General features: G+C 33.3%; 2 protein-coding genes, 1 non-coding gene and 1 pseudogene across 3 annotated transcripts; 3 read left to right on the top strand and 1 right to left on the bottom strand.

The window, feature by feature from the left end:
* Positions 1-1,329: 1,329 nt before the first annotated feature.
* Positions 1,330-3,898, top strand: LOC147399215 (PLASMODESMATA CALLOSE-BINDING PROTEIN 2-like). Its single transcript, XM_086448684.1, has 4 exons — positions 1,330-1,692; positions 2,101-2,340; positions 2,496-2,532; positions 3,222-3,898. The coding sequence occupies exons 1-4, from the start codon at positions 1,641-1,643 to the stop codon at positions 3,526-3,528; spliced, it is 636 nt and encodes a 211-aa protein (XP_086304810.1). The 5' UTR covers positions 1,330-1,640; the 3' UTR covers positions 3,529-3,898.
* Positions 3,222-10,688, bottom strand: LOC147399214 (alpha/beta hydrolase domain-containing protein VTE7-like). Its single transcript, XM_086448683.1, has 10 exons — positions 10,373-10,688; positions 8,902-8,996; positions 8,719-8,816; positions 8,565-8,614; positions 8,054-8,149; positions 7,406-7,492; positions 6,218-6,310; positions 5,977-6,072; positions 5,057-5,122; positions 3,222-4,834 (listed from the first exon to the last, which is right to left on the bottom strand). The coding sequence occupies exons 1-10, from the start codon at positions 10,559-10,561 to the stop codon at positions 4,691-4,693; spliced, it is 1,014 nt and encodes a 337-aa protein (XP_086304809.1). The 5' UTR covers positions 10,562-10,688; the 3' UTR covers positions 3,222-4,690.
* An 8,135-nt stretch (positions 10,689-18,823) lies between these two features.
* On the top strand, positions 18,824-21,263 carry LOC147399213 (pentatricopeptide repeat-containing protein At1g69290 pseudogene; annotated as a pseudogene).
* A 133-nt stretch (positions 21,264-21,396) lies between these two features.
* TRNAP-AGG (transfer RNA proline (anticodon AGG)) lies at positions 21,397-21,468 on the top strand. Its single transcript has one exon. It is a non-coding gene; the product is annotated as a tRNA-Pro (tRNA).
* Positions 21,469-23,435: the final 1,967 nt, after the last annotated feature.

Here is a 23,435-nt window from a genome sequence, read left to right as displayed (position 1 = left end):
GATTAAACCCTAAAATGTTAGGTATTGGAGTGCAAGCAATAAGTTAAGATAGAGGTTATAAAAATACAAAAAAATAAAATAAAAATAAGGTTCGTGTGCAACCATTGGTTAATGGTGTGCAACTAGACGATTTCTATATTAAATATAAATATGTATAAACCTTCATTTTGACCTTAAATCATCAAATTAGGTTGGACTTTAGGTTTGATTAATGTTAGGTATTGGAGTGCAAGCAACAAGTTAAGATAGAGGTCATAAAAATACAAATAATAATAATAATAATACAAATAAGGTTTGTGTGCAACTACTGGTTAATGGTTTGCAACTAGAGGGTCTCTATATTAAATATAAATATGTATAAACCTTCATTTTGACCTCAAATCATCAAATTAGGTTGGACTTTTGGTTTGATTTGATCCATTAAACCCCTTCCAAGCAATGAGAGCTTGGTGTTTCGAGTTTTGGATCCTTCCTATACCCATTAGCCCGATCCATCCATGTGCTAGAACTAAAATGACTTTTCAACAGATTGGGTTTCATCGGAACAAGGTGGCTATTGCATCGAAAACCCAATGCAGACCCGAAAAGATCTCAATAGATGGGATCCAAACTTGACCAGATCACCTATTTAAATTGGAAGACCAACCCACCACTAAGCCAAATTAAGACTCGGGATCCAATATGTTGTCCCGTTCCTATAAAATAGGTTAGGTGTCTACGTGTCATGTTTTAGTTGGTGTTTAAAACACCTTAGACTCTTAATCCAGTCGTTCTCGCAGCCTAATGTGTTTGAATTTCAATCAAAATATGCCACATAGACACCTAACGTTATTATAGAAAATGGGACACCGTTCTAGATTGCTTATATATATATCTTACCATTAAAACATACACAGATGTTGAATTGGATCATAATCAAATCCATGAAAAAATATGGAAAACTTCATTTTCTCACCTTTCTTAGATTCAGACCCGAACCATATCTACATTATCGGATCGGGTCAGACCCAATCATAAGTCCACCCTATTCTTTTATGGGAGAGGGGTACCTTAGTAATAAACAGAAAAGTTTAGGACAATAAGTGAAATTCAGACCCCTGTACTAAAATCAAACGCTGATACCCTCAATCAAAGCAAGAAAGGACACTATAATGTAGCTCACAGTGACAGCACATCAAGAAAAAGAAAGCAGAACAAAGAATCAAACCAGACTGTGGGGCCCATTCTTTACTAACCAGATGGGTTAAATTTTAACTCTACATCCATACCCACACATGAGTTTAAGACCGTTTTAAAGCCACAGAGTTTAGAGTCAGCTCTCCTCCCAAGAACCAACCCCTGCGTGAGAAAAATAAAGAAAACATATAAAGAGTTAAAAACAACAGTAAAGCTATCAGATACAGACACTCCACCTCATAGTCTTGTACCCCACTGTGTCTAAATCACATTTACATATTATTGTGTCTAGAAATTCTCATTCCCCACAAAAACCCATCTCTCATTTCTCACTCTCATCTCTGGAAAAAAAATAAGAAAAGAAATCTCTCTTTCCCATCTCTCCTGGTTTCAACTTTCAACAAATCTTCTCTAAATACCATTAGTTTCTTCTCTATTTTCTTAACAAAATCTTGTTTTTAACCATGTCTGTTTTAGTGCTTTTAGTGCTTATGTTTGCCATGGCTGGACATTCAGGTAAGATCTTTTAGCTTACAGTTTTTTTTTTTCTTCTCTTCTTCTTAGTTCACTGTAAGGTGTAAATTCAACTCTTTAGAGATGGGTTTTCTTTCTTCTTTTTTTCCCTTAAAAAGATCTGAAGTGAGGGGATCTGAAGTGAAGGCTGTGTATGTCTTTGTAAATTTGGGTTCTATTTTTTTTTTTGTCTTTTTAACAGAGAAGAAAGATGTCAAGATAGTGCCTTAATTTTGCTTGCATTTACTCAATTTTTTATTTGTTCTTTTAGGCCAGGAAATAAAAATTCAGACATCTATGCATGTTTTAGATATGGGATTTTCTTCTTCTTTGTTATCTTTCTTTCTTTTTTAATTAATAGATGTGCTGATGATCTCTATTTATTTTTTGGGTGGGGTTGGGTGGGTGTAGATGCAACATGGTGTGCATGTAAGAGTGATGTAAGTGATTCAGCACTTCAGAAAGCTTTAGATTATGCATGTGGAGCTGGAGCTGACTGCAATCCTATCCTTCAAAATGGACCTTGTTTCCAACCTAACAATGTTAGGGCTCATTGTAGTTATGCTGTCAACAGCTATTTCCAGAAAAAGGGTCAAGTTCAAGGGAGCTGTGACTTCTCAGGCGCTGCCACTATCTCTCCAAGTGACCCAAGTAATTAGCCCCAAACAAACCTTCTCCCACTTTCCCTGATTAAAAAACCCTCTAAAGTTTTTTTGTTTTTTATTTTTTATTTTTTAAAGACAAAATAGTTAGATTACTGACTTTGCTTTTGTTAATCTTTTTTTTTTCTTTGTGATCTACTTCAGGCCCTAGTAGTACTTGTGTTTTCCCTTCAACTGCCAGGTATGTTTTTTTTGCTACCTTTTCTTTCTATTTTACATTGGGATTTAATAAATGGGTTGAGAAAATTAGTGCATCACTATGCTTGATTAGTCAAATTACACACAGATCCAATGGCTAGAAATCATTAATCAGGTTGAGTTTTGGTGTGTGAATGCCCATCACTGGACTGTCCTGTTTTTTTTTTTTTTTTTTTCATTGTTACTTTTTTTTACTTTCTCGTAGTGGAATCTACTCTAAAGTAAATTTTTTCTTCTTTTTGGTGTGACTTGGTTGTTGTCACATGGGGAATTATTTTCAAGCCCAAATATCTATATTTATTTTCTGGTGGGAGGAGCATCTCTTTCTCTCTCTTTTTTATTTTCCATTAAAGTTGTAAGGTTTTATCTCTCCATTTTTGTAAGGTCTTCCTACCCATTTTTTTCCTCAATTTTTTAGATGGTTATCTTCTATACTCAAAATACTAATTTTAGGTAGTCGGGTTGGGTTTTGTTGGTGGATGCCATGGTGTATACACCTTTCATTTTCTTAACATCCACACCATGCAATTATTGTGCATTATTTTTTAAGGTTAGATTTGAAATGGGTTTTGCTTGATGTTTGTTTGTTTGTGCACCATATCTAATAATAATCCACAAAGTGTTTGCTTTTGACAGAAGGAGGGTTTGATATTATTGTTGCTTTGTTTTCAGCTCTACAGGAGGAACTGGTATGACTCCTCCTGGAGGAACTGGTATGACTCCTCCTGGAAGTAGTAGTACAAGTCCTCCAACAACACCCTCAACCACAAATCCAACAACAACACCACCTACAGGGTTCACACCCAACAATGGAGGACTGGGAGGAGGAGGATTTGGGTCTGGTTTAGGTCCATCAGGGACTGGTAGTGGCATCAACACAGACAGCAGTGATGCTTGGTTCATACTTCAGAAGACAAACTTATTATTATCTCTTCTTCTAACTCTCTGGTTGTCATGCCTGGTTTTCTTGTGGGGTTGATTGAAGAAAGAAACCAAAGTAAAAGTCGGTGGGAGTTTGATGTGTCGACTAGATTTTGCTACATTTGGTGGACTTGTGATTCTACAGTAGGGTTGAAGTAGGGAATCATCACTATCTATATTAACATTCCCATTCCCCCACTCATAGCTAGGTTTTACTTTTTTTCCTCCTGAGGGAAAAAAAAAATCTAGGCGAGATTCCTTTTGGTGGGTTGTGGGGTGTGATGTTGGCTGGTGGTCATGGTGGGACCTAATCTCCTCTCTTCTTCTCTTTTGGTTATTGTTGTTTCTCTTTTTTTTTTCCCCCTCTTTTGTATTTTGTATATCTAGAGAGGCAGTAATTTATATTAATTTAATGAGAACTTCACTAACATTTTTGTTGTTGTTTTTGTTTTTATTTTTTTTAAAATTTGGCCATCTTGCTAAAATGCATCCATCTCTCGTTAAAGTGGGTATCATGTTGTTTTCTGTTTTGACTTTCAAATTATTGTGTGTCTCTTAACCATTGGATGCTTCACTAGTGGTCAAAACATTGGAAGGTGTGTGCATATATCTTTTCAAGAAAGGGGGCACTATGTCGGTGCTTTTGAGGATTTCTTTATAATAAAATAATTGAAACTCGGTTGAGATAATTTTGTTGATGTTGTTGCCCTGTGAATTGTTGTGTGCCTTATTTTGGTAAACAAGGGGGGAGGTTATCAATAGGAGTTGGGTTGGCTTATTTTGAGAGCTATATATGGATTCATTTAGAGATAAAATGGTAGGAATGAGAGAAGATAGCTAAATTCAAGGTAGGCGAATCTGCTAAACCTATTTGAGAGGTTCAATCTCATAAACTATGACCTTAATTCACTCATGGAAACAAGAGATGTTTTTGTCAATAATCTGAGGCAAGTGCCACCGAAACCCAAAAAAAAAATTCTAAATAATTGGGTGTGTTACTGCATTAGCAATTTAACTTCAACTTTGATATGTTCCGATAATGGGCTCAAACAAAGTTCGTGATTAACTTGGCAACAGAGTCTGGGTTTTCCACATGGGGGAGGTAACCACAATTTGGTATTTGATGCACAACTGAATTCAGAAGTTCATGTTGTAGCCTCTGCATGGGGGCAGGAATGATTGCCTCTGCATTAGCAATTTAACTTCAACTTTGAAGAGTATTATCTTTGATACTGCAAATCATAATGGGCTCGAACAAAGTTCGTGATTAACCTGGCAACATAGTCTGGGTTTTCCACATGAGGGAGGTGACCACAATTCGGTATTTGATGCACAACTGAATTCGGAAGCTCATGTTGTAGCCTCTGCATGGGGGCATGAATGATAAGTAGTTAATGTAGGAAAATTAGTTAACTTCTTTGCAAACTAAAATGGCAATAAAATTAGTTTTAGTTGCACCAATCTGTCTCTATTATATTATTACCAATTATTTGAACTAAATTATTTGAGGTTGTATTTTCCAACTTATGACCTTTGGAAAGAGGTAAAGCTGAAAAATAGGTGAAAGCTCAAGAGATGAAACTAACCAGTCCAATCTTACTGCTGATAATCTGGTCATCCTCGCCCCATATGATAAGTGTCTCTTGCTTTATCTGTTTAACATTACTGATAGAATCAGAACGAGCAGCAATATAACTCCATGGCATATTTACTTGTGAGACATCTCTAGAAAGTAACAACTCCCTAGTGGTGTCTTCGAGCCATATGCAAGTTAAGTATGCGACATATAAAAGATTTATTGCAATTGAGAGACCCAACATGACTCGGTCCTTGCAATCATGTGGCACACATCCAAGGGGGTTGCAACCCATCACGTAGAGACTCCCTGATGATCCACCAAAGGTTCAATTTTTCGTGGACCATTGCCGTAGATTATCAAAATAATATAATAGTTGGGAAGATCAGGGTTAACCTATACATACTTAACAATTAAAAAAAAGAAGTGTAATGGCACAAAAGATTGTGGATGCTGCAACCCCCCCGCGAGCCAAGCATACAGCAGAGGCTGAAAGGATGGTTTGTTTCCATCTTCTCATCACAAAGCAAGCATGCTCTGGTATTAATTTTCATTTATTCTATGTAGTACATTTTATAGAGAAAAAAAAATGGACATTTAGCCTTGGTTGATTACTAGAAAACTTATGTAAGACCAACACGATACGTGTAGGTGTGAGTGACATATATAGTGTCTGAGACAGAAACTTTGAGAAGCCGGAAATGTGGAAATGTCATACTTATGTATTACAATAATTATATATAATCAGAAGGATTTTCTAAATAAAAATAAAAATATATATTAAAGAGGAAAAACATTTCTACATACCATAAAGCCATATATGAACACAATAAAGACATATGGTAACCAAAAAAGCCATCTTGAGTAAGCATTCCTGGAGAACTACCAATACACTCTTAACTAGAATGACATTCAAGGTTGTTCATGTACCTGTCCTATCTGGCTGCGGACATCATAGCCCCCTGAATTAATAAAATCAATAGTTGCATCTTTCCACCAAGGTAACAAGCAATGTAAGCGGCCCACCTAGAGTAGAACACCAAGAAGAAAAGGCCATTAAATCCCACTTCACCAAACCTTGCAAAGTAAACTGATGTTAAAAATTTCTCACTTGCACTAACAGTTTTCATATTGAATAATGAAAATTTTAACCATGAAAGCAAATACTCACATTAGTCCAGTCTAGTCTGGTAGCGAATGGAATACCATTGAAGGCCAAACAATTCACAAACAACCTGAGTGGAATGCTTTTCAATAAAGAAACCTGCTCCAAGAAACTTCTAAAAGTTCAGGCACCAAAAGAATTGAATGATACAGAATACCCGGAAGTAGTAATTACTAAAATAAACAGGAAGCTTGGCATGGATTTGAGTGTATATTTCCATCCACTCTCGGGAGTATCTTATGGTTAAGCCCTGCGACCATCTTATTTTCATAGTTCTCCCCCTCACCAACATATTGGTCTTTTGGAGTAGTTGGTTGGTTAACAATTAATACAAGAGTGTAAATCATGGGGAGCTTTGGAGGATTTGTGTCTCACCCAATTGACCCACACAAGCTTCTTCTTATTTTTTTTCTCGATCAACAAATTGGTACCCCCATTAAAGTATTGATCATATTTCTTTGAGGCTTTTGGCGGTTCAGGATTGTTCCTAGAAGGTCGTATTTAGGCCTTCAAGTAAACCAAGGGGTCTTGAATCTTAATATTATTATTTATTCCATATATAAATAAACACAAAAGATGATATTCAAACTATCAACAAGCGTCAAGAGCAATACTCCAACTTATAAACAATTAATCTACTGAAATAAAAATGAAAATGATTGACAAGAATAAGAACAAGATTAGATACTAAAGCATCCAAGGGAACCTGAATAGCTCTATTGCTGGCACGTGTGAGAACTTGTCCTCAGGTGAAGTTGGAGGTAAGAAGACATGAGAAAGTCTAAAAAGGACGTGGATCGAGGTAGTGAGGAAGGATATAAAGAAGCATGCTTCAATGGAAGATATGGCCCTAGATAAAGTGGAATGGTGATATACAATTAATATGGCTGACCCCAAACAGTCAGAATAAGTAGTTATTGATTGATTAAATGATTTGCTGATTAAACTATATCAAAGAAATTTCTATTTCAATGGAATCTAATTGAAATAAAACAAAGAGTCTTGCTGGAGAGCGACCTCAAGATTGGACCTCATATCACACATCTTGACGTGAAAGTGGATAGGAACCATAGATACTTTTCATTTGTATCTTGGGGAAAGCATCCATGGTTCCCATACACTTTCACATCAAGGTGAGTGATGTGAGGTCCAATCTTGAGGTCACTTCAGCATTATTCTAATATAAATTCTCACCCCAGCATAGGCTACTGTTTTAGGTAAATTTGGTAGCCCTGTTCCTTCTGAATAGACGCTAGCACCGATCAACACCAGCTTCGCAACCTGAAAACTTTAAAAGTACTTTGAGATATAAAGCAAAAAACTATTGCTAATAAATACAAATTCACCTGCTAGTATTTATAAGCTCAATGCTCTAGTCAAATGATCTAATCACCGATGTTTACCCATCCCAAAATCTAAAAAAGATCACTTAACTCATCCCAGGACCAAATCCAAATCTATTTCTTTTCTTTGAAAACCATCTGATTCCAATTCAAACTGCCTTGGCTAGACAAACCAGACTCTGTATGACTCGGCTAATATTTTCTGATTTCAGCAAATTCCCAGAGTCACTCCAACATCAATGCAAGTTTGCCAAGTTGAAGTTTCTTCAACAAGATTTCAGACCTTGATAAGAAGAATCTTTAGTGGATAATTTATGATTGAGCTAAATTCTGGGCCAAAATACAAACTTCAGAAGGAATAATTAGATTACAAGATCTTTTCGATGTAAAAAAAAGGATAAAATAAAAGAGATGCAAACTTTAAAAGGGTATTTTGCAACTTCTCTGCAAATGATTCACTGTACATGCTCGCTAATTCAGCTAATGGGAAAATACTTACTGCTTCGGAATGGTTAAACGCAAAGTCAATCGCAACAGCAGCTCCAAGGCTTGGTCCAACTAATATCATGGGCTTTCTAATGTGAGACCTCCAAAACTATTTTGCATAAGAGAGAAAACCAATTTAGTGTCTCAGCCCCCCAAAAAGATGAAAGTAGTGCAGCATAAGATAAATATTCAGCATGGATGGTGAGGCATTGCCTCTCTACCCCACAATTGATGAATAACTGCTGATAATGTTTGATAAAAACTGACAAATGATCAAAAAGACTCCCCAAAGAAATGGTTCATCAATTATACATGGTCAATGACCACAAACATCTTGCATGTGTCACAATCATCATGAATGTTTTGATGCAGACCATTCGGTTTTCTCCTAACCAAAACATTGCCTTGAAACAGAATTTTAAACCTTGCATATAAAAAATATAACTGATGCATTGTCACATCTGTAGATAAATATCCATGATAAGCTCACTAATTCTATATCAAGTCAAAAGAGAGAGAAATACTTGATAGAGGTGTTCACGCTTTGCTGCCACATTACATGATGGAAGCCTTCCTAAGACATGTAAAAACAAAACAAGAATACATCATCCAAGAACTAGACAGGAAATAAATAACTTATTCCCATAGAATAGGGAGCAAATACAGATAAAAACGAACCTAAATCAGAGAAACCCCACCCAAGAATGTCCACAGCCCATGTCTCCAGCCCAGCTTTCTCGAACAGTGGATATGTGCATCTCCATTCTAAACAAGAGCTGAGAAATAAGATACAATGAACTGCATAGGTTCAGCAAGCAATTTTTTTTATTAGATGTAGACTTAAACACCAAGAATACGGACCCATCAAAACCATGTAGAAGAACCACCGGATTTGTCTCACTTGGCATCAATTGCTTCACACAACTACTCATGATAGGACTATCAGCAAAACTTATCTGCAACACACCAAAGGATGTCTACATTAGTCCTACAAGAACCAACAAATAAGATACCTGTAATTTCAAAATGAATTACCACAATGGGAGTAACTCATCACATAGGAAACATATAAGAAGGTGCGCTAACTCTTGACCACATTATACAGGATTATAATTTGGCCAAGAAGGTCTCTATGGCAAAATTACAAACCATGGCTGTACGCCGTGATCAAGAAGAAACGATCAAACTATTTTAATGTTTCAATTCAGAGGTGCATGACTGTAGTAAAAGTGAAACTTAGACAATCATACTTGTCGGTGTTAGATGTGAGGAGTAAGATAAGCTGATCCCAACAAATTGATCGTTGCAACATACCCTTATCAGATAGAATGATAGCTTCATGAATAATGACTGACATGCAATATTTGATAGAATTAAACTTTGTCTGAATAAGGTTATCAACGTGAATGGAACTTGACAATCTAACTTGGATATCCAAAAGATCAATTTTCAATGAATAGTCTCCTTGTAATAGAGACAGTTTAGATGACTTCCTAGTACTTCACATACAAACCCAATTCAATATGACTCATTTTAGTTGTTCTGTAATCATCCCCACCCCGCCATCCCCATTAATCATATATAATAGAAGATAAGGAATTATAGAACTATTTCCATGTTATCTAGAGGCCCATGTCTACTTCTCCTAAGTGGGTTAAAAATCCATGTCAATAGACAAAATTCTAAAACTAAAAATATTTGGTTGTAGGAGTATTAAATTAAATTTTCTTCCATTACATCATTCTTTCTTTTTCTGTTTTTGATAGGTAAAAATTACATATTTAACAGAAATGATAAAGTTTTAATATAGAAGTCATTAAACTCTCTCATGGACATCATCATTTCAATCTAGGGATTTCTTTTTTTCTTTTTCTTTGGGTGTAAACTCTTAAAGGAATTCAAGAGTGGTATTTTTTTCAAGATTTCTTAGGTAAATGGGATTGGGTTTGTATTTTGTACATTAGAGCTGAGTAATTTCCTTTGTTATGGGTCTTTTGGTTAGTCTGGCTTGTATTTAGCTTTGGTTAGTCATCTCCATCTCAAACTCCTTTAATGAATTTTTTTTTTCCTACAAAAAAATATTAAATTTCTTGAGGAAAACTTAAAATGAAAGTAATTCAATACTCATTTCTCAAATCAATCCAACTAACTCAAAAACGTAAGAAAATGTACTAATTATCACCTACAATGAGAAAAAAAGGCCACACTCACTCACACACACACAGCTATAATTTCATCAAACAAACAATTGAAGGAAACCCATTATAACAAAAAGTTCAGAACAAAAGAAAACATCAAAAAGGGGAAAATATATACATATTAAATGACACACCTTTACAGGAAGTCTTTCAATCCTTTTAGCCAACTTTCGAGCAAATGGGTCTCTGATTCTCTCCACTTGCTTCGGAAGAAATGACGGGAACCCATCTGCTGCAACCCCTCTAGACCTCTTAAAACATCTGCATTTCGTCCTTGTTCCTGTTGGTGGGGCAGAAGCAGAACCCACTGTGAGAGCGAGCATTTTTCACTGCTGTATTCCTCTGGCGTACGTTAGCATCAACAAACACCTCTACTTCAACACTAAAAGCAACTGAGACGAAACTCTCTCTCTCTCACACACACACACACACACACACAACACACAACGTGTTATTAATAGCAGTTGATGGTGCACATGAGGAATCTAAAGAATCAAGGAAGTTCCACGTAGGCTCGTAGCTGCAGTATTCGATTCGCTTTTTCTTTTTGGTTGAATCAGATATACTGAGTTTCTAAATTTGCTGATATACCCTTTGATCTCATTCTATCCTAAAAGATTAACTGAGAATTACCTAAATACCCTCCTTTTCAACCACTAGTCTAGCCAAATTTTTACCAAACTAAAAGATATGAATCATGGTAATTTGACTATCCCACGTTGCACATTCAATCGACTTTCCTAACATGACAAGTTCATATCTGAGGATCTATATGCCTCGATATACAAAACTGCCCTTCCTCATAAAATGTGTATCCTGAGACGTATAGATCCATAATTCCAAACTTGTTGTATCTGGAGAGCTGATTGAGTGATGTAAGTTAGACTATCACAATTCTCGAGTCATGATGATTTGACTACCTCACATGGCACACTCAATCGACTCTCCTAGCATGACAAGTTTAAGAGTCGTGAATCTGTATGTCATAAGATATCATTTGAAGAACTTCAATCATGTCATTAATTATTTTTAGCATATTCAACACCATTTTCAATAAATAACTTCAACCACTTTTAGAAGAAGAAAAAAATCTATCCAAAATTCATCATCTTCTATTTCTCAAAAAATCATATTTTGTTCTTGAGATTTTAAGGTTCAAGGAGATGAAATATTAAATTTGAAGATACGAGAATACAATTTTTTATCTCAAAAGATTGAAATTGATGGATTTTGTGGAGGAAAAATGGGCTTGTTTGGACCAAGTTGTATTTCTAAAGTTCAGATCTCGAAGTAGGTTTGGTGGGCCTAAAGATCGAGTGCTCCATGAGCCACGACCGCCATCGCTCCTTCTCTCATATTAGGTTTTTAAGGTGAGTTACCAACACTCAATAATAATTTATAGGGGAAATTACTTAAAAGACCCTGATGTAGGGATTTCCTTCTTTTTAGTCTGTAAGTTTTGTGATGTGGCATGATAGTTCATTTAGAACACTTTGTATTGGATGGCCCCTCATTATTTGGGAACTCAACCACATTTTATTGTTGAGTTCCACACGTTTTGTTGTTGAATTTGATAATTTAAAAAAAAAAATAAAAAATATCAAACTCTACAATAATAATAAAAAATGATGAACTCGACAGCAGTAAAACCCATCCATCTTTGTTTTTTTTATACTAAAATACATGAAAAAAATTGACTAAAAAGTTGAGATAACGACTTGTCTAAATGATTTCAAACCAAAAGAATCATTCTTGATTGATTTTCATGAAAAAAAAATTAATAAAATAATAATAATAAATTAATTAATAATTATTTAAAAATTAATACTTTTTCAAATTTATCAAAAAGTAATAAATTGATGGTTGGATCGCCTGTTTTCAAATTGACAAAAATACCACCAAGAAAATTGACGGTCCAACTGACAGCTTATTACTTTTTTTAATAGTTTTCCCTACTTATAAATATGAAATTATTTATTATGTTTTATTATATTTATTTGTAATATGATCCTTAAAAATATATTTATTTATAATCCTAAAAATTAATATTTTTAATAATTGTAATTACTATATTAAAAAATTGTAATTAATACTGACAAATAATAGTGAAAAATAAATAATATTGATAATTTTATGAATTATTTCTTTTATTTTATTATTTGTAACTATCATTATATTAATAATTATTATTTGTAAGTATTATATTAATAATATAATATTAACAAATAACATTAATAATTACATATATTATTTTTTATACTTTATTAATTACAAATAAATATAATAACTATTATTATTTTTATTATTTGTTATATTTCTTTATATTACAGGTATTCGTAGCTACATAATTCGATTCATTTTTTCTTTTTGGTTGAATCAGATATAATGAGTTTCTAAATTTGCTGATACACCCTTTGATCTCATTCTGTCCTAAAAGACTAACTGAGAATTACCTAAATACCCTCCTCTTCAACCACTAGTCTAGCCAAATTTTTTCCAAACTAAAAGATATGAATCGTGGTAATTGACCATCCCACGTTGCACACTCAATCGACTCTCCTAACATGACAAGTTCAGATCCGAGAATCTATATGCCTCGATACACAAAATTGCCCTTCCCCATAAAATGTGTATCCCGAGACATATAGATCCATAATTCCAAACTTGTCATATCTGGAGAGCTGATTGAGTGATGTAAGTCAAACTATCACAATTCTCGAGTCGTGATGATTTGACTATCCCACATGGCACACTCAATCGACTCTCCTAACATGACAAGTTTAAGAGTCGTGGATCTGTATGTCATAAGATATCATTTGAAGAACTTCAACTATGTCATTAATTATTTTTAGCATATTCAATACCATTTTCAACCAATAACTTCAACCACTTTTAGAAGAAAAAAGAAATCTATCCAAAATTCATCATCTTCTATTTCTCAAAAAATCATATTTTGTTTTTGAGATTTTAAGGTTCAAAGGAGATGAAATATTAAATTTGAAGATATGAAAATAAAATTTTTTATCTCAAAAGGTTGAAATTGATGGATTTTGTGGAGGAAAAATGGGCTTGTTTGGACCAAGTTGTATTTCTAAAGTTCAGATCCCGAAGTAGGTTTGGTGGGCCTAAAGGTGTGTATCCCGAGATGTATAGATCCATATTTCCAAATTTGTCATATCTGGAGAATTGATTGAGTGATGTAAGTCAGACTATCACAATTCTCGAGTCGTGATGATTTGACTACCCCACATGGCACACTCAATTGACTCTCCTAACATGAAAAGTTTAGGAGTCGTGAATCTGTATCTCACAAGATATCATTTGAACAACTTCAACTACGTCATTAATTATTTTTAGCATATTCAACACCATTTCAACCAATAACTTCAACCACTTTTAGAAGAAAAAAAAATCTATCCAAAATTCATCATCTTCTATTTCTCAAAAAATCATATTTTGTTCTTGAGATTTTAAGGTTCAAAAGGAGATGAAATATTAAATTTGAAGGTACGAGAATAAAATTTTTTATCTCAAAAGGTTGAAATTGATGGATTTTGTGGAGGAAAAATGGGCTTGTCTGGACCAAGTTGTATTTCTAAAGTTTAGATCCCGAAGTAGGTTTGGTGGGCCTAAAGATGGAGTGCTCCATGAGCCATGACCGCCATCGCTTCTTCTCTCATATCAGGTTTTTAAGGTGAGTTACCAACACTCAATAATAATTTATAGGGGAAATTACTTAAAAGGTCCTGATGTAGGGATGTCCTATTTAGTTCATAAGTTTTGTGAGGTGGCATGATAGTTCATTTAGTACACTTCGTATTCGATGGTCCCTCATTATTTGTGAGCTCAATCACGTTATTGTTGAGTTCCACACGTTTTATTGTTGAATTTGACAATTTAAAAAAAAAATAAAAAATATCAAACTTCACAATAATAATAAAAATGGTGAACTCGACACCAATAAAGCCCATCCATCTTTGTTTTTTTGACTAAAATACATGAAAAAAATCAACTAAAAACTTGAGATAACGACTTGTCTAGATGATTTCAAACCAAAAGAATCATTCTTGATTGATTTTCATGAAAACAAATTAATAAAATAATAATAATAATAAATTAATTAATAATTATTTAAAAAATAATACTTTTTCAAATTTATCAAAAAGTAATAAATCGACGGTTGGATCGCCTTTTTTCAAATTGACAAAAATACCCCCATGAAAATTGACGATCCAACCGACGGCTTATTACTTTTTTAATAGTTTTCCCTACTTATAAATATGAAATTATTTATTATGTTTTATTATATTTATTTGTAATGTAATCCTTAAAAATATATCTATTTGTAATCCTAAAAATTAATATTTTTAATAATTATAACTATTATATTAAAAAAATTGTAATTAATACTTACAAATAATGGTGAAAAATAAATAATATTGATAATTTTATGAATTATTTCTTTTATTTTATTATTTGTAACTATCATTATATTAATAATTATTATTTGTAAGTATTATATTAATAATATAATATTAACAAATAACATTAATAATTACATATATTATTTTTTATATTTTATTAATTACAAATAAATATAATAACTATTATTATTTTTATTATTTGTTATATTTCTTTATATTACTACTTACAAATAATATTGATAATTACGTATACATTATTTGTTATATTTTATTATTTGCAACTCTTGAAATAACTATTATTTGCTATTTTTAATAATTAAAACATTATATTAAAAAAAATGTAACTAATACATACAAATAATTAAAATTATTGCTTTTAATAATTATTACTATTATATTATTTTTTTCATAATTTTTCTTTAACATAAGGGAAAATTATTACAAAAATAATATAGTATTTTATAATTATTAAATAATTAATAATTTAAATGGAACTTATAATACTATAACCAAAAAAAAAAAAAAAAAAACATAAGAAATTCTTACCCGATTTTATCGAAATGAGAGTGAAAGTGGGATCTTTTGTCAAATTCAGTAAATGTAAATCTCTACATACACAAAGTTTTATATTTGCGACGGTTTGCAATGCAAACAAACAGGGCCTAAGAGTATGAAAAACAACGATCGGACTGTCGAGGTTTTACTTTTTTGAAAATTAAAAAAAAAAATTTAATAATTAATAAATATTTTTTCCTAAATTAATTGTTCGATTTCCTTTTTGTGCCACAACAATAAAAAAAATTGATTTGCAAGACTTGCCCCATATAGACACTTCAAGAGATATGTCTCTTAAATTGAGAACATTGATAGGCATATATATCTACTGCACGTTATGAGCCTCGTTTTCTACAGTTTTGTCCTTCTAAGCCCACCGACTATGATTCTTTGGTTCACACACTAACAAAATCAAACTAACTTGACTTTAGTCTTCTACAAGAGACTCACCAAACTCTCATCCCAAAGATTTGTAATAGTTAAATAAAGAGAGTTGCTATTGGCATCCCAACTTTTCCTTATTACACCCTAATTAAAAATAAAGGAAATAAATAAATGGTTGAGAATAAGTAAGAGTTTGGGTGACAATAGAAGCTTTCCTCATTTTGTTTTTCTTTCTAAATTTCTATTTTTTGGGTTTATGTTTTATATAAGCCTAATCATAATTATAAACAACTATTGAAATTATTTGAACGAATGTTATGGTGTTGAGATAATAATTTGAGATGGACCTTTGTAATGTTTAAATAGTGTGTTTTAATCTTTAATTGGGGTGTTATAAGTACTTTACGAAATTGGGGTGCCAAAACCAATTCTATAAATACTTATTCTTCCAATGCACAACATTCTAAGCAATGTCTTATGTTATTAAAAAGTGTCCATATTTACTTTCATCATCTCCATCATGATTCTTTAGGATTTTTTATTGCTTTTCCATGATATTCAATTTTTTCAAATCATACCCAATTCGATCTGAAAAAATAGGGTTCAGATCAATATTTTGGATAGGATTTGGATTGAAATTTAAATAACCAATTAAATTTCGAACTAGTGCTAATCTAATTAGTTTCAATAGGAAAAAAAATTCATTTTAAGTTTGATGATGGACATATCTTTGTTTTAAAAAAATTTCTCATAAACCCATTGTTCTCAACCTGAGTCTCCCCAGAATTTGTTGTTTTCAACGTACACCACGACTCCACCTTCTCCTCTCTCTCTTGAAGTGGAAATCATGGCGCTTGCATTCGAGGGTTTCTCAATCATGGGAGTCTCCTTCTTCTTGGCTCTCTTCCCTTCTTCTAGTATTTCTCTCTCTGAAATGAAATATGTGATTGTTTGATTTGGTGCCATAGAGAGTATGTTTCGAAAATGAGGTATCTCTCTCTCGAAGCAAAAAAAACCATGGCTATTGTATTCAAGGGATTCTCAATTAGGCGAGTCTCATTCTTCTAATTCTCTTTCTCTCTCTCTCTCTCTCTCTTACCCAAACCCTAAGTTTTTCTAAACAAGACATAATTTCTATAATAATAAATAAAAAAAATACAAAATTGTTGTTGGATTAGATCAATTTTTAAATTTAGTAGAATCTCAATCGAATTCGGTTTGATAATTCATTGATCTGATCAGATCAGATTCAATTCATAAGATAAAGATTTTAGATTGATAATGGTATGATAGTGATGCGGTACCAAATCAATTCCCTTAAACTTAAATATTTCTTCTAATTGAGATTATAACTAGCTCTCATCGAAATCAAATTATTTCCATCGACATTTATTTAGTTCATTGCCTATGAAGATTTGCTACTCTTGCATTTTCTCGAACGAGGTCATTTTTAATTTTATCAAACCTAAAATTTTCATCTCAATACCCTTATTTATGTTATGCCCAATTTACTAATATGATTCTCAAAAAAATATTGAAATACTTTTATCTGTAATTAATCTAAAATATAACTAGAATATTTGGGCTTGTGTGGATTGACTTTTCTAAGTATTTTTGACTTTTTCGAGGAGTCAGAAGCACTTTAAAGGTGTTTGGATAAATTACTCCTAGAAAGGACCACTTTACTGTGGAGTCATTTTATTGCTTTTTCACGGAGTACCGATGGTGCTATTTTTCTAAGCTACTCTTGCGCGGAGCCACAAAACATTGTCAAAATGACGAGATTATGACAAGTATGCCCCTCATAAATTTTGAAAATTACAAACCTACTCTCAAAAAGGCAATTGAAATAATATTATATTACTATCCATTGATATGGTGGTAGCCTTTTGGTGTAACATTTAGGACAAGTATGACCCTCATAAATTTTGAAAATTACAAGCATACTTTCGAAAATGCAATTGCAGTAATACTATATTACTATCCATTGATGTGGTGGTAGCTTTTTGGTGTAGCATTTAGGACAAGTACCTCATAAATTTTGAGAATTACAAGCATACTCTCAAAAATGCAATTAGATAATATTTTATTATTATCCATTGATGTGATGGTAGCCTTTTAGTGTAACATTTGAATTTGGATTTCTAGCTCCCCCAATTGCTCACTCAATGATTTATCCATGAGCATTCCAACCATGGTTGAAATTTTCATATTGGAAGATTGATGTGAACAATTACACACAAATTTACTATCCATTGATGTGGTGAAAACTTCTTCATATTTTTAGTGGTTGTATATATTTGCTCACAATATTTTTTATTTATTTATAATTGTTGGGTGTTTATATTAATTTTTATGGATAGAAATAGTAACTTTTATTTCTTTTAAAGAATAATTTGTTGAGTTATAATGTTAAAAATAGTAACTGATACTTATAAGGGCATTTTGATCATTTAAACAGAATTCAAAATAGTTTTCAAACACAAAACTTTATCAAAAGTACTTCTAACAGTACTTTTCAGAACCTGTATCCAAACACACAACAGTTATCCACCTACTCCAGACAGTACTTAAAAAAGTACTTATGAAAATATTTATGTTTTAAGTACTTTTGACTCCTGTATCCACACGGGCCCTTTCTTTTTATTTGATAAATTTAGTTAAGTAGAGTGTCATCCTAATTAATGTACTAATGTGGTGGGCACAACCTATAATTGGGGAAACATCTTGCCAAGACCTTTAGATGAATTAATTAAAAAACAAACCCAGAGAAGATATTAGAAGTTAAGGGTCTGTTCGTTATGACTTTTTCCAACGGCTTTTTGGGTTTTGAATTGAAATAATTGGAAAAACACATTTCTTTGTAACGACTTCTACTTCAACAATTTTTTGGGAATCGAAAATTGCATTTTTGAGAAGTTTTACTAGGATTGCTTTCGTGCCAGAGCCACTAAGAGAAAGCCAACACTGAAAAAGTGTATGAGAATGAAATGACGATTTCCTCCTTCGTTCTTCTTAACTTATTGATTAAATAAAAAAATCAATTCGACCTTTCTCTACTACTTTTTCATTAACTTTTGGAACAAACAAGATTTTCCTAAAAGTAGTTTCCCAAACTCGAGCTTCTGCTTCTCCTAAACAAAGAATCCTGAAGTAAAAGCTGAATTGTATCAAACAGAACCTCATTGTTTTTTTTTTCCTTCTCTTCATATCTAAGATGCGTGGGGGCAGACTTAAAGACTTAACCCATAACGCATGATAGCAGAAAGGGTGTGTAAGCAACAGCCAGTATTCCTCAGCAAAGGATGTGGAGAAAGTCTCTCTCCTTTGCTTCACTTAGACAATTTCCCTCAACACCTGAAATCCCTAACCTAAATTCCATCCTCCAACCCTCCATTTTTGCCCTAAAAAGTCCCCCAACACCCTCCCAAGAACCCCTCAAAACCCTAGAATCTACACCACAAACCCTAACCTTAGATCACAAAACTGCTATAGAATCCAATCTCCATACATTCCTTGACACCCACAACACTGATGAAGCATGGAAGTCCTTCAAGATCCTCACAAGCAACTCAGCCTTCCCAAGTAAGAATCTTTCCAACTCTCTCATCACACATTTATCTTCTCTTAAAGATATCCATAATCTCAAGAGGGCTTTTGCTTCTGTGATCTTTTTGTTTGAGAAGAACCCACAAGTACTATCATTTGACACCATTGAGACCCTTTTACATGCCATGAAATCTGCAAACACAGCTGCCCCTGCTTTTGCTTTGATTGAATCCATGTTCAAGAACAGATTTTTCCCTCCTTTTGTTCTTTGGGGAGGCTTACTGATTGAACTTAGTCGGAAAAATGGTACCTTTATCAAATTTCTAAGGGTTTTTAATGAGAATTGTAGGATTGCTTTGGGTGAGAAATTGGATTTCATGAAACCAGATTTGATTGCTTGTAATGTGGCTTTAGAGGGATGTTGTTGTGATCTTGAGTCTGTGATGGATGCCGAGAATGTTATGGAAACAATGTTGGCTTTGGGTGTTCAGCCGGACGAATTGAGCTTTGGGTTTCTTGCTTATTTGTATGCATCAAAGGGGCTTGAAGGCAAAATTATTGAGTTGGAGAGACTGATGGGTGATTTTGGTTTTTCTTCCAAAAGGGTATTTTACAGTAATTTGATTCGTGGATATGTTAAATCTGGCAATTTAGAATCTATTTCGGAGATTTTTCTGCGTAGCTTTCGAGAGGGAGATGTCCAAAGTTTGAATTATGGTGAAGAAACGTATAAGGAGCTTGTGAAGGCTTTTCTTCAAAATGGAAGTATTAAGAACTTGGCTAAGCTGATCATCGAAGCTCAAAAGTTGGAATCTTCTTCGATTGGGATTGGTAGCTCTGTTGGGTTTAGGATTGTGAACGAGTGTGTTAACCTTGGGTTATTAGAAACAGCTCACATCATTCTTGATGAGATGAAAGATGAGGTGAGTTCCATTGGGCTTGGTGTCTATGCTTTGATCCTGAAGGCTTATTGTAAAGAGCATCGGACGACTGAGGCCACTCAGTTTGTTAAGGAGATCAGCGCTTCTGGGCTTCGCTTGGATGCCCATAGTTACGATGCTTTGATAGAAGCATCCATGTCAAATCAAGATTTCCAAGCTGCATTTTCTTTGTTTAGGGACATGAGGGAAGCGAGAATAACCGACTTACAAGTGAGCTACATAACTATCATGACTAGCTTAACAGAAAATCACCGGCCTGAGTTAATGGCTGCCTTTTTAGACGAGGTCGTGGGGAACTCACGTGTCAAGGTTGGCACCCATGACTGGAACTCGATCATACATGCCTTCTGTAAAGCTGGGAGATTGGAGGACGCGAAAGAGACTTTCAGAAGGATGGTGTTATTAAAATTTGAACCAAATGAACAGACATATTTGTCTCTCATCAATGGGTATGTGATGGAAGAGAAATATTCCAGTGTTTTGGTCTTGTGGAAGGAAATAATGAAGAAGAGGGTTTCTGTCAATGGTGGGAAGGGGTTTAAGTTGGATCATAACTTGATGGATGCATTATTGTATGCTTTTGTTAAGGGTGGTTTCTTTGACGTAGTAATGCAAGTCCTGGAGAAGGCCCACGAAATTAAGATCTTTGTGGATAAGTTGAGATGCAAACAAGCATTTGTGGAGACTCATAAGAAGCTCAAAATGGCAAAGCTGAGGAAGAACGTTAGGCAAATGGAAGCACTTGTTGCTTTTAAAAATTGGGTTGGTCTTAATGAATGAAATTGGTTGCTGGATATGAGTTTCGTTCTTGTGGCTCTCCACTTAATGGAGAGCTTGAGATTTGTTGTCCTTGTGAAAGATGATATGAAGACACTTGAATTAACAAAAGATATAGCTCTAGACAATCAAATGGAGTAACAAAATTTGTTCAGTTGACCCCAAATTTTTAATGAGTCTTTGATATTAGAGTAAATTGCAATAATGGATAAATTTTCGCCAATCAGTTTGTTAAAAAAGACTGAACTTTATGGCGGTTCTGCAAATATGGGACTATGAAAGAGATTCACCAGACTTAAATGGGTCTTGAGCCAATTGTTTACTTAAAACATATTTACCATACAATGTAATTTTTTTTAAATTCAAGTGAATTTATATATTTAATAGTGGGAGAATTGGCTAATTTTTTTGAAAGTGACTTGGATCATCCAAAACAGACATCAAGCGGCATCTCAGGACTCTTGAGGAGTGGACTACTGGATTAAATTAACATATTATATATTTAATATTTCCATTTAAGAAAACAATGGGCATTTGGTCTAGTGGTATGATTCTCGCTTAGGGTGCGAGAGGTCCCGAGTTCAATTCTCGGAATGCCCCTGCAATTTTTCTTTTAAAAGTTAACCCTTTTTGTCCATGACGTGTCCTTTGTTATAACAGAATTAAGGATTATGAGTCCTCTCCAAAAATACTCAATTCCAAGCTTCATCCATTCAAAATTTTCATTTTTTTTGTTTGTCTTTCAATTAATTTACAAATTCCCTTTCATTGTTGTTGTACACAACTAAATTATTTTAACATATTTCCCTTTTGAGTCATGATAATCTAGCGCTCTAAAACCTGACGCTCTTTATACGCTTCCTGAGATGGTAGTAAAAGAATCATAGATCATTTTCTCGAGATACATGAGGAAAAATCTATGATTCTATCATGGCCAAGTCAGGGAACGTCAGATCTACTTTTTAAGAATAATCAAGGTTCCCTCCTTCGAAGGTATCCATTGTCAACATCATACGACATTCAAGAAATCAAAAACAACATATAATGTACGCAATGAGATATGAGATGCAAATAAATTTAGGGTAAATTAGTAAATTATAGGAGGGATGCCTTTCTAAATGGATAATGATTTGTGGATTGTACCTTAACAACCCAGTAGTAAATTCTTTCTTTCTTAATGCCCATCTCTCCAATAAAACCATGAATTTAATTCATGGAAATTGACTTTTCAAGTCCTTGAGGTCGATTATTTAAATCATCAATCTCAATCATTTGAATTGTTGATCTGGATGATTCATATTGAAATGTTAAGATGATCTTGACAATTCGAATCGTCTATCTCACAAATGGCATGTAGGTCATCGGTTTGAAAACACATGTAGTATCTTTTTAGTAATGGCCAAGATGTAAGGATGTCTAAATCACTCATTTTTTTATATTTAATTTTCTTTTTATAATTAAGATTCTATTATCTTTAATATTATAATGAGAGAAGGTAGCGTAGAAGTGATATGAACGCCAAAATTTGGATCTCTCAAATACTGCCTATTTTACATTTGAACTTAATATAGTCCAAGGTAATTTTGGTCAAAAACCAAGAAAATTGTAATCCTATCCCTTAGTTAATTTTTAAAATTATGAAATATATTTTTTACTATATAATATTCAAAAGTCCTTTAATTAATATTTTAAGTTACAAATTTGCCATGAACTATCTCTGTTGGACACTACACTTCCATTGCGCTGACATGATAGTGCATAGAAAATCATAGATTTTTCTTGAGATACAAGTTAAAACATCAACGATTCTTTATATACTATCACATTAGCACAAATGTGGAACATAGTGTCTGATGAAGGCAATCCATCATTTTCCTTTAACTATTTATAAATGTTCATAAATCTCATAAATAACAATTATTCCATTTATTTCATGGTCAAACTTAGGAATGACAATCCTAACATGACCCATGAACACGACACAAAATTAGTGGATTTGAGTCATAATCGTGTCAACATGTTTAACACGATTATTAAATAGTTCGGATCCGGGTTAAGGGCATCAATTGGCTTAATCCATTTTGATACATTTAATTATTCTGTCTTGTAATTTTAAATATATCAATAACTATTTAAGAATTTTTTAAATTACTTATTTTTGATGATAAAACTTAATTTATGTTGGTAGATATTGGTTTATGATTGCGTCTAACTTATTTTTATTATTGGTATTTTATTTTTGGCGGTGGAAATGAAAATTATTTTTGTCAAAATAGATTATAATTTTATTAAATATATTATATATGGATCGGGTCAGGTAGACCTACTTGTAAATGGGTTGGGTTTTGGGTTTGATACATTTCATAATACCCTTATATCAACAAAAAACAATAAGACACAGATCCGACCCGACCGACCAAATGTTACCCCTAGTCAAACTCATCAAAATCTAAAAGATACGAAAGTGTCATCTGTATTTATTGCTATAAAAAAGAAAAAGAAACCGCACTGACGTGATGGCATACAGACTACCACTAGATGCTTTTCATCGAGATACGATTACTGTA

This window comes from Akebia trifoliata, chromosome 7 (assembly GCF_017979445.1).
Source record: "Akebia trifoliata isolate Shusen 1 chromosome 7, ASM1797944v1, whole genome shotgun sequence".
NCBI classification, from domain to species: Eukaryota; Viridiplantae; Streptophyta; class Magnoliopsida; order Ranunculales; family Lardizabalaceae; genus Akebia; species Akebia trifoliata.
Note: the sequence above shows the minus strand (reverse complement) of the source record. Positions and strands in the feature narration are given on the sequence as shown.

Bases quoted from the DNA above. Each gene is read 5' to 3' on its own strand.
- LOC147399215 (XM_086448684.1), top strand. From the start codon at position 1,641: ATGTCTGTTTTAGTGCTTTTAGTGCTTATGTTTGCCATGGCTGGACAT. The intron at 1,693-2,100 runs GTAAGATCTTTT...GGGTGGGTGTAG, and splicing joins TGCCATGGCTGGACATTCAG to ATGCAACATGGTGTGCATGT. The intron at 2,533-3,221 runs GTATGTTTTTTT...CTTTGTTTTCAG, and splicing joins GTTTTCCCTTCAACTGCCAG to CTCTACAGGAGGAACTGGTA.
- LOC147399214 (XM_086448683.1), bottom strand. From the start codon at position 10,561: ATGCTCGCTCTCACAGTGGGTTCTGCTTCTGCCCCACCAACAGGAACA. The intron at 8,615-8,718 runs GTTCGTTTTTAT...TACATGTCTTAG, and splicing joins GTGGGGTTTCTCTGATTTAG to GAAGGCTTCCATCATGTAAT. The intron at 6,073-6,217 runs GTGAGTATTTGC...GTTCTACTCTAG, and splicing joins CCAGACTAGACTGGACTAAT to GTGGGCCGCTTACATTGCTT.